Source organism: Rhinoraja longicauda, chromosome 6 (assembly GCF_053455715.1).
Source record: "Rhinoraja longicauda isolate Sanriku21f chromosome 6, sRhiLon1.1, whole genome shotgun sequence".
NCBI lineage: Eukaryota > Metazoa > Chordata > Chondrichthyes > Rajiformes > Arhynchobatidae > Rhinoraja > Rhinoraja longicauda.
In genome coordinates this window covers 4,830,622-4,842,320 of record NC_135958.1, presented here as the reverse complement: position 1 = coordinate 4,842,320, position 11,699 = coordinate 4,830,622, and the positions used below count along the sequence as shown (strand labels likewise).

Below are 11,699 nucleotides of genomic sequence, written 5' to 3'. Positions count from 1 at the left end.
CCCCTTCTGTGCACTTCTTCCACAGCCAACAACTGACCATTGTGTACTCCACCTTTCCTTGGTCATCGGTGCCAGCTCTGATTTTCTCTGTACCTTTTCAAACCTCCAGTTTCCCTCTCCCTCGTTTCCCTTTCCCGTGACTCTATCTGAAGAAGGGACTCGACCCGAAACATCACCTATTCCTTTTTTCCAGAGATGTTGCCTGACCCGCTGAGTTACTCCAGCATTTTGTGTCTATCTTTTTTTGGAACTGGATAGTAAGCCCAGATAACTGTATTCAGTTTGTGTCGGGGAACTGCAGATGCTGGTTTAAATCGAAGGTAGACACAAAATGCTGGAGTAACTCAGCGGGTCAGGCAGCATCTCTGGAGAGAAGGAATGGGTGGCAATTCGGGTCGAGACCCTTCTTCAGACTTTTTGTGGTTCAAATTAGTGAGGTAACTAAGTTGGAGAATAGACTGAAGATTGAAGAAGGGTCTCGACCCGAAACGTCACTCTTTCCTTCTCTCCAGAGATGCTGCCTGACCCACTGAGTTACTCCAGCATTCTGTGTCTACTGTGTTCAGTTTGTTGAGCGGCACTCGAAACCAGAATCTTCAGGCTCCAATGTGGGTGTGACTATTAACTTAAGTTAACTACAAATGACACATCTTCTGCGGACAACTTCTTCACTGCCTTTCATTGAGACAGTTGTGAAAGACTTTGTGGACAGGGGGAGTGGCTACAGACATATGTGAAGAACAATGGGGGCTGCATGGGATGAACAGTGTCTTACTTAGTGCATGTTAGTCCAAACAGTCAAAGGAAATGTTGTACTTGAGCCTAGGTTCAGAAACCCCCCCCCCAACACTGATGGGTTGCAGGCCACCTCAGATTGTAAATCCAACTCAATGCTTATAATTAATGTTTTCAAAATGTGTTCTTAAGTTATACCAAATGTTTGCACGGATTGGAAAATATAAAACCACGAATTTTATTGTGTTATACAATGAAAATTTTAAAAATGGATCGATAGATTGTGCAACAAAATATGTACAACAAAATTGTTACTCAATTACCTGAATGGAAGGTAATAAACAAAATAATAATCAGTCTGAAGAAGGGTCTCGGCCCAAAATGTCACCTATTCCTTTTCTCCAGAGATGCTGCCTGACCCGCTGAGTTACTCCAGCATTTAGTTTCCAAAATAAAAATCACGTATGGAACTCTTCTACATTGTCCTTTATCTTGAAAAGGAGAAATTGTTGACCTATAGTCAGTAAGGCGTTCATACATTAACTATTCTCCAACTCAGTTACCTCCACTAATTTGAACCACAAAAAAATTAAAATCAAGATGGTTTTCCTCAAGACCCCAGTTTCCTGTGCGGCAAATAAGTCATGTTTTATAAAGCACAATTATGTTTTGTGAAATGCACATTAGTTTCAAATTTTAAGTTTGGTCATTTCCATTAATCGATTTCTATTTTTCAATATATAGAATAATTAATATGTGGGGCTTAATATTTTTTAATATGTGCAAGAGTATTTTATAGCCAAAGAATAGATTTTGTAAATGATTATTTATTATTATTGAATGCACTTGCTTTTTGAGTTTATTGTTACAGCTGGATTATTTTCCATTCTGATAAAGGGTCTCAACTCGAAACGTTACCTATTCCTTGTCTCCAGAGATGCTTCCTGACCCACTGAGTTACTCCAGCATTTTGTGTCTATCTTTGGTGTAAACCAGTATCAGCAATTCATTCTTACACACTTTTTTTTCGTACATGCTATGTACGTACTGTCTACTCATTATGCTTTATCATCATCTGGCAAGGCTTGCTAATGACTGCTACATGCGAATGTCAATTGGTAGCCAATATTCAAAATTAGCTTCTTCCCAACCTGCAACCATCAAATACAGCGTTGAGGAGACTGGGAGGTTGAGGGTGGGTAGGGGATTCTGCTTCTGTGTGCGTTCCATGAACCTACTGCAAATTATTCCTCAATAAATTTTCAGTAATGACAATCACAATTGTTGATCTTTCAGCGTGAGTCCCATTTTGCATTAATGTTATAGACTGCACTGACAGCTGCTGTCAGAAGAAAATACAGGCAGGCCCAAAATTGAATCAAATCACCTCATCAGATTAATAGTGCACTGTTAACGGCACATCATAATAGCCAATACCCTGGAGTGATTTCAAGGTACTGCTAACAAGGAGATGGGGGAGAGGAGAAGAGGGAGTGGCCGGGGTGCGACTCGACTCGACCTTGATTAGAGGTCCTCAGGTAGAGTGAAGGAGTCAACAAGGCTTTTAATCAAGGACCAGTCGCACCCCGGCCACTCCCTCGTCTCCCCTCTCCCATCGGGCATCAGCTGCAGAAGTGTGAAAATCCACAGCTCCAGATTCAGGCAACTGAACCACCCTACCAACAATGACAGAGCGGTCTTGAGCTACTATCTACCTCATTGGGGATCTTCAGACTATCTTTGATCAGACTTTACTGGACTTTATGTTGCACTGAATGTTATTCACGTTATTCCCTTTATTATGTATCTGTACACTGTGTACGGTTCCCTTTATCATGTATCTGTACACTGTGGACGGCTCGATTGTAATCATGTATTGTCTTTCCGCTGGCTGGTTAGCACGCAACAAAAAAAAGCTTTTCAACTGTACCTCAGTACATGTGACAATAAACTCAACTCAACTCAACCCACAGACGGCGGTGGAGGCCAAGTCAATGGATATTTTTAAGGCAGAGATAGATAGATTCTTGATTAGTGCGAGTGTCAGGGGTTATGTTATGGGGAGAAGCCAGGGGAATGGGGTTAGGAAGGAGAGATAGATGGCGGTGTTGACTTCAATGGCCTGATTCTGCTCCTACAGCTTACGACCAATCCCTTCCACCTCCTCCAAGGGAGGCGAGGTGCGTCCTAGTTCCTGACCCAAGTGGTCACTTATTGAAGTGTGAGAGTCAGCCGGTGGTCAAGTGACATCACATCCAGGCAGACCATCACTGCCGATCCTGTGCTCGCCCCCACGCCCCAACACACAGGCGCACACAATTGGCAGCCAAGTCACCGGCCGGCAATCACAAGTGCGAAAGCCAGATGCACTTCTACCTCGCCCAGGCGAGGCGCCGAAGCTAGAATCACTGCGCATCATTTAGTATTGGCACTGGCTGGAGACCGATATATTGTTGGGATTATTGACTGGATAACTCGCGGGGTTCATGGAGACGGCTTGGGTGAGTGAGTCTCTAGCGCGTTTTATTTTATCTTTAAGGAGATAGACACAAAATGCTGGAGTAACACAGAATGCTGGAGAACAAAAAGGTTGGCTGATGTTTCGCCTCGGACAGATTATTCCACCCGCATCTTAAAGAATTATATTTCCCACATTTATTTTGTAATCTTTGTTGTTTAAAAAAAAAAAGAAAGCCTATCCTTTACAACATTTTATACAGGAGTGATACACCTGTAATGACACACACAAATCGGGCGCACACACACGCCAGAATTGTAATTAATTCCGGGGCTGCAATTTTAAATTTCAAGGAGAGTTTAAGAAACGCAAAGAGACACAAAATGCTGGAGTAACTCGGCGGGACAGGCAGCATCTCTGGGTGATGTTTCGGGTCGATACCCCCTTCTTTCAGAGACCCAGATGCTGCCTGTCCCGCTGAGTTACCCCGGCATTCTGTGTTCATCTTCGGTGAAAACCCGGCATCTGCAGTTCCTTCTGCGCGTCGAAGGAGCGTACTTTGGGAGCGTTTTAAATTGGCAAGTTTCACGGTTGTGCCTGTATTTTTTTTTGTATCTTCCTCGTCTTCTTCTTCTCCCACCCTCCGTGGGTCTGATTCACCAGGCTTCTGTCACGTTGAGCATGAGCAAACTAAAGTTTAGTTGCTTGGTAAAAGATTGCCATCCAGGGGCCGGCTGAGTCGAGTCTTGAAATGATTCTTGTTCCGCCAGAGAGGGAGGGAGGGAGGGAGAGAGAGAGAGAGAGATTCTCTCATTAGGTTAGCTGTGGTACCCCAGCATGCTAGAGTTTTCTTATGTTGATACCACCCATCGTAGGAGGAGCTGTGAGTGCGTAGAAGGCGTCAGAAATCCCGAATTTCTAACTTGCATCTCATCTCGCAGGACTTTTTTTTCTTTCTAGACAGCCCTATGCAAAAGAAAAACTTCTGCAAGCAAGTAAACACCGGATGAGTCCGCTCGGAGCTGAGAACGCAGACCCAGGCAATCTGCCGGTTCGCCCAGTTCCACATTATATATATATACATACATATATATATATTTTCTTTAAAAGCCTTGGGGGAAAAAAAAGGGTGTCTTGATTCGCGCACAGAAGCGCATTATCACTAACCATGTCGTATCCTCAGGGTTACTTATACCAGCCGTCAGCCTCGTTAGCTCTGTACTCGTGCCCGGCTTACAGCACCAGCGTCATCTCGGGGCCGAGGACGGATGAACTTGGTCGGTCTTCGTCGGGATCAGCCTTCAGCCCGTACGCCGGATCGGCCGCCTTCTCCGCTCCTTCCCCGGGCGGCTACAACAGCCATCTCCAGTACAGCACCGACCCCACCGCCGCCTTCACTTCGTACGTGGTAAGTTGTGCTTTCTACACACACATACACACACACACACCGCCGCGACGATACAAACACACGCCCGTGTGTCCAACCACACACACACAGACACAATGAACGGCGCTTCGCCCACACCGCCGATCAACACAAACTTTTCAGGGGCATCTCAATCTCTTATTTGAACGCAATTTGGATTTTAGTTAAGCGTTGGCGTAGGGGGTGGTGGTGGGGGGAGGGAATGATGTTTTCAATATATATATATATATATATATACATATATATATATACATATATACATATATATATATAATCAGGCGCTTTTATTATAATCTTCCAAAGCTGGCAGGTTTAAATAAATTATCTCACAGTGTTAAACAAAAAAAAAGGGGTTTACAGTTGAATGCGTTTGGTACAAAAGGCGATGTTGACGGCTGTTTGTAATCTCAGGGATCACCCTATGATCACACCCCGGGCATGGCTGGATCTATAGGATATCACCCGTACGCTGCCCCTCTAGGATCTTACCCCTACGGCGACCCGGCTTACCGGAAAAATGCCACCAGAGACGCCACGGCTACCCTGAAAGCGTGGCTGAGCGAGCACAGGAAGAACCCCTACCCCACCAAAGGCGAGAAGATCATGTTGGCCATCATCACCAAAATGACGCTGACCCAAGTGTCCACCTGGTTCGCCAACGCCCGGCGAAGGCTGAAGAAGGAGAACAAGATGACCTGGACCCCGAGAAACAGGAGCGAGGACGAAGAGGAGGAAGAGAACATTGACCTGGAGAAAAACGACGACGACCAGCCGCAGAAACCTTTGGAGAAAGACAACTCGGCCGAACCAGCTCCAGGTAAGAAATTAATTAATATTTTAGAGAAATCAATTCCAATATGGGCGCTGGCGGATTTTTAGTTTATTATTTATAACGCACGCAAAATGCAAAAGAACACACCAAATTTTCGTTGGAATTGTAATTTTCGCTGCATGGAAATGTCTCCACAAACTTAACATCTTTTTTTTTTTAGAAAGATAGACACAAAATGCTGGTGTAACTCAGCGGGACAGGCAGTTACTCCAGCATTTACCCGCTGAGTTACTCCAGCATTTTGTGTGTCTTGTCTTCGGTGTAAATCAGCAGTATCTAACACGTATTTTAGAAATACTGCCTCAAAGTAAAATGCAATTGTTGGGTTTAAACAACGTGTACAATTGTGAATGTTCTCTTGAAGTGAATGCAATTAGATTGTGGTTAAAATGTTTGATTAATGAAATGTGATTTTATTGTCTCTCTCTCAACTCTTTGAAACAGGGGACCAGAAAACAGACGTGATAGAAATTGCCTGCGACAGGTTTCAGGGCCAACAAGACCTCGGTAAAGATAGTGAGCAGATCCTCAGCGATTCGGAATTTAAAGATTCGGAGGAAAAAGAGACCCTTCACTCGCCCAAAGCTACTAGTTCAGTCCTGGCTGTTCCTCACCGAACCGAGCTCCGACGCGAAAGTCACGACTCGGACATGGAAAATGCACATACAAACCTAGCCCACACTCTTCCCAGCGACACGCCGAACTGTACTGTGACTTCAGTCATCCACTCGCCCCCGGCCGCAAGCTCCAAGCCCAAACTCTGGTCGTTAGCGGAGATCGCCACCTCGGACAAGTCGAAAGAGCAGAACGAGCAGCAGTCGCTGAGCGCTTGTTCGGGCCACGGTTGTTCTGCTGTGTCGCCAACTCGTTCACCTTGCCCCTACCCGAACAGCGCCGTGTTGGGCCGGCCTCTCTACTACACTTCCCCCTTCTACACGGGCTACACGAACTATGGCACTTTCGGACACCTTCACAGCAGCGGCACGAATCACTTCAGTTCTAATGGATTAAGTCAGACTGTCTTAAGCAGAGCAGAAGCGTTGGCAAAACTCTGCCCGGAGTCTAAAACAAAGAGTCCGGCGCCATCAGACCAGTATAAGGACGTATCGCCTTATGATTTGAAGAAAGGTATGTCGAACATTTAATAATGGTTCTTCGCCGAATCTCTGGACACTATTTATTATCTTTACCTTGACAAATTTCGCCGTCAATGTGGTATAAAGTAACAAAGAAGTTTAGTTTCTGTTATATTCCAAACGGTCGATTCAAACTGTCCGAAAGTAACATCTGGAAAAAAAAACGTCTTAACCAACCACGGATTAATTTGTATTGAGACTAATTCTGTATATTTAATGTAGCATTTTTGTATTTAAAAAGGATAATACACCCTCTTTGAAGTAAATTATGAAACGAGTCTCTTGTACAGATATTAATGTTGTTCTTTCGTATAATATATATACATATATAATATAAATCTGTGTTTTTTTTGGAAGTGTTTCATAATTAACACGGTAGCAGTTTAATTTAAGACGAAAACTGTTTCTCTGGAAATCGGGGCGGGTGGGAAAGGTGTCAACGAAAGACATACAAAAAAACCCAACAAAATAATTTCAAAGATCGCTGCTGACAAAGAAATTGTAAATATTTAATTAAAACACAGTTTTAGCTTACACACACACACACACACCGGGCAAGCATTGCTGTTGGCTTGTTTTTTGGTTTTGTTTTGGGGGTTGTTAATGCGTTACTCTAAAAGACAATTAGTCCGGGCTAGAGAGTGTGTGGCACTTTAACCGTGCAGCTGGTGAAGTAGGGGGAAAACTGGCTGGAATAAGAAGGCGAAAAACTAAAGTGCCATCCTCTAACCTAATTACATCTAATCAGTGTCGTGTTTTATGCAAAGCAATCAGCTGGTGAACTTTGCTAATGAGTTCGATTTTATGCCAAATTTAGTCCTCATTACAATCGCAAAAAAACCCCCACAGTGGTGCGATATACGAGGCAATGACAACGGGAATACTCAGTGACACCAGTGTTAGATAATATACACACACACACCTCTCTCATCGACAACTCGACCAGTCAAGTACTTTTGGTGGACCGCGTAAATTCGTTTAATTTCCCGGTGTTGGTCACAAGTTTTTTTTTCTTAGGCTATTTATTTTCCCTGCCTACATTCCCCCCTCCTCAACGTTGCGATGAGATTGTGTTTGGAGTCCCCGTTCGGTTCAAAAGTGTTAACTTGAACTTTTCCCCGGTTCGCAGGTAGGTGTCAGACTTGTCCTGAAAAGAAAAACCGTCCTACTTTCCAATAAGTGCCAAAACGATTTTGTTTATAATTAATTAAAACACACACACTCACGCACACACACGCACACACACACACACACACACACACACTCGCGCACACACACTCACTCACACACACACACACACACACACACACACACACACACACACACACACACCAGCCACAAATAACACTCTTTGTTCAACACAAACCTTCCAATTCACAAACCCGGGGAGTAACAAATGAAGGTAAATCTTGACGAAATATGGGAAAGAAATTCAACTCATTATTTGCAGAGAAAACGGCCACTGACCCGAAAATGTCACCGCACTTGGAAGTGCGATGCGACGAAAAGCAGGGTTTTTTGTTGTTGAAATATTGTCTCTGTACACGGAGTGGGCAGGAGGGAGGCGAGAGAAAAACGAAACAAAAAAATCTTTGAATTGTATTTTTGTAAGAACTATTACTCAGAGCGTTTACTAATTTATGCGGCTGTGTTTTTTCCCTCCCCTTCTCTATCTCTCGCGAAACAATGGACTCGGAAATGTTTGTAAATAAAATCTCAGCCTGATTTTTCCAAACGCGACTTGATGTTTTCCTGTTTTCAGCTTCTGTGGAACCGCAGTCAAAATCCGAGCGGCCTAATTTAAAAGATCAACAGATTGGGGGAAATCAAATATTAATGACGGACCATCTGATTATTTCGCCACAGAATAGGGGGAAACAAAAAAAAGGCTTATTTTTAGTGGCAATTAAATTGAAGATGTCAATCCCATCATCCTCAATTGCATTTAGATACCGAGCCTGTATAACGACTGTGTATTTATGCCCGAACTATGGGTAGTTTAAGGTTAGGTGAATGGAAATGAACTAATGTGAATTTCGTATTGGCACGTATATATATATATTTAGTTAACGCCAAATTGCCTGTGGTATTTGTATTTCTGTGCTTCAGAGATTCAGCGAATTTTCCAACAATTGCATTGTTAACTTATCACAATTTAGATGGTTCCACAAATAAGATGAATAAAATATATATTTTTAATATCGCAGTCAGTTCCACTGGATGAAGTCTAACGTTGCTGCCATTATAACCAATTAGACATATACAGGATTGCTTGTCATTAGTCTATGATTAATTCAGAACCTAAACATTTTCAGGTGGAGCACACGCACGAACACACAGGCGCACACTCACGCACACACACAGACTCACGCACACGAACACACAGACACGCACACATTCACACACGAACATGCAGACACAGACACATACACACACACACACACGAATATACAGACACACACACACACACACACACACAAAAGTGACCCACAATCAACGAATATGACTCAATATGTTATTTCCAGGTTAAATATTTTGCAATGTTATTTTTACAACGACCTATTAAAGTATATTCGATGATTGCTTCTCCACTTAAAAGACATGCGCTGTCCTTATTAAATGTGTAAGAGGAGTGAACTTAACAAAGCGCAGAAAAAATGGCAGATTTACTTATCAGTTCTCTTTAAATTACAGTTTATCCAGCAGGATTGTTAAACGGTGGATTGCTGTTAATCTTACTTCATTTCATCTTTCTAGCCTTTCAGTGAATTGTGGGAAAGTGTCTCAGGGGGCGAACATAAATACCCTTGTAGCAGCACAAAAATGTTCCCAGCCTCCCGGACTCGCATTCAAATCAGAACTTCTATTTTTATCTGGTGTTAAAGTGTGAGCTTCTTTGGCGTGATTGCAATATATCATCAACCTCGACCATAATTATTAGTTTCTCCTTGCCTCCTCCCCCAATCTGGTTTCCTTCAGTGTAATTTTCTGTTATAACAACACATAAAATAACCTACAGCTTAAAGTTATCAATTTCAAGCAAGGAATTAGCAGTAAATTGCTTTTTTTTTTAGAAAACATGGCAACTATGCAAATTAGTAGTGTGGCAATGGTGTCTATTTTAGGAATTAAATTAATCTTTACTTAATTTTCAAGGATTAGTATTTTACAGGCGGCATTAGTCCTAAGCTGATTTTTTAAAATATTTTTTTCTATAAAGAAATTATCTCTCGTGAGTTGTTCCAAGTACGTAACGCGCAGATTTACAAACGCAATTTCCAGTGTTTCACACTCAGTGAGTATATCCCAAAGCCAGGCGCTCCAAATACTGATCGCAGTTCACCTTGTGGTTTTGACTAAATGATATGGTTTTTAAGGGGTTGGTGGCTTGCGTGGGATTTGCTGTTGTAGAATCTCACACGAGACTTCCTCCGGGGGGCAGCTTTTATCTCAAGGATAACCGGTGGCCGAATGTATTAATATTTATAACTGCCGATACAATATCACAACAGTTTTATTACTGAGTGCATGCGTTTCTTTTAGTTTCACCCACTTAAGAAATGAGAGAGAGAGAGGGGAAAAAAACATTTAATGGCGCTCCGAGTTCAGTCACCCTTTCTTCCAAACGCTCGCAATGTGGATGATTTGATCACAGCTATCAGTAGGCAATGCAGAATATTCGTGACTGGCGGAGCATGATACGTTCGCGCACTTCACTGAGTAGTAATGTGCACATAGGCGCACAGATGTAAGTAACTCCAGTCCATTAACCCACCCCAAGTTTACGGGTGTCCTCGATTAAAATCGAAAGTAGATGGCTTCTTGAAAAATAAGCAGGGAATTAACGAAAGGTTGATTGAGGTTAAGCGGTTCAAATTCAGTCGAGACATTTCCATACCAAACAATACTTAACAAATGTTCTTGATCATCACCTCCACACCCCACCCCCTCCCCCCTCTCAACCTCCCCCTCCCCATTACCAAAAACAAAAAACATTTCACACCAGCCAGGCTGCGACCTAATCCGACTTTAAAGTACCGCAAGCACTTTTTTTTAGAAGTGCTGATACCCCTTACGGTGCTCCTTGTAAATTCCCCGCACCAACCGCATTGCGTTAAACACCCAGCGTGTCACGACGCGGACCTTCGGCTGTTGTGGCGTCGAACAGGTGAAACGAGCGAGGGGAAAACCAAGGTTTATTTTCACAAGGTCTACTAAGTTTGAAACTGATGGCCCGAGGAAAAACTCGAAAAGTTGCAAGACACAAAACGAAACACCCTGAAACAGATAAGGGTTCACAGAAAGTTTTGAACATACAAATGCCCATATAGATATGACACCCACGTATTTATAATCAGAAACCTCTCTACATATTTATTCACAAAATGCTGGAGTAACTCAGCAGGTCAGGCAGCATCTCAGGGGCCGATGGCCCATTCCTTCTCTCCTGAGATGCTGCCTGACCTGCTGAGTTACTCCAGCATTTTGTGAATAAATACCTTCGATTTGTACCAGCATCTGCAGTTATTTTCTTACACCTCTCCGCATACTTATCACAATTTGTAATATTTGGAAGAATAACAATGCACATGCGCGTCTTTAACAATTAAATGAAATATCGATACAAGATAAGAAAGGTGAAGCACAGATAGTATTAATTCAAACAGCGTTTGTATTTATTCACAAAGGACCCTAAGCAGAGGGGGAACACTGGATGTCGCTGAGGATTAAGGTGTTCCGGGTATCCAAAGATAAAACGAAAGGAACTATCAAGTCAAGTCAAGTCAAGTCAATTTTATTTAAACACAACCCACGTTGACCAAAGTGCTGTACATCAGTGCAGGTACTAAAAAGGAACATGCAATAGCCCACAACTATGAGGGCAAACAAAAACCTCGAGCTAAACCGTGAAAGTTGATTTTGACATTATCCCGTTGAAACCAACCTTCTTCCATTCCAAACTCAACTCTTCCATTCCAAACTCAACACTCTTCCATTCCAAACTCAACCTTCTTCCATTCCAAACTCAACACTCTTCCATTCCAAACTCAACCCTCTTCAGTTCCCAACTCAACCCTCTTCCATTCCAAACCCAGTTAGGACTTTCTCGTA

General features: G+C 42.8%; 1 protein-coding gene across 1 annotated transcript; it reads left to right on the top strand.

Annotated features, from left to right (window-relative positions):
• The first annotated feature begins 4,134 nt into the window (after positions 1-4,134).
• On the top strand, positions 4,135-8,701 carry irx5a (iroquois homeobox 5a). Its single transcript, XM_078400377.1, has 5 exons — positions 4,135-4,244; positions 4,377-4,601; positions 5,031-5,436; positions 5,896-6,579; positions 8,350-8,701. Exons 1-5 carry the CDS (start codon positions 4,200-4,202, stop codon positions 8,583-8,585), a joined length of 1,596 nt encoding a protein of 531 aa, XP_078256503.1. The 5' UTR covers positions 4,135-4,199; the 3' UTR covers positions 8,586-8,701.
• Positions 8,702-11,699: the final 2,998 nt, after the last annotated feature.

Bases quoted from the DNA above. Each gene is read 5' to 3' on its own strand.
- irx5a (XM_078400377.1), top strand. From the start codon at position 4,200: ATGAGTCCGCTCGGAGCTGAGAACGCAGACCCAGGCAATCTGCCG. The intron at 4,245-4,376 runs GTTCGCCCAGTT...TCGTATCCTCAG, and splicing joins CAGACCCAGGCAATCTGCCG to GGTTACTTATACCAGCCGTC. The intron at 6,580-8,349 runs GTATGTCGAACA...TCCTGTTTTCAG, and splicing joins GCCTTATGATTTGAAGAAAG to CTTCTGTGGAACCGCAGTCA.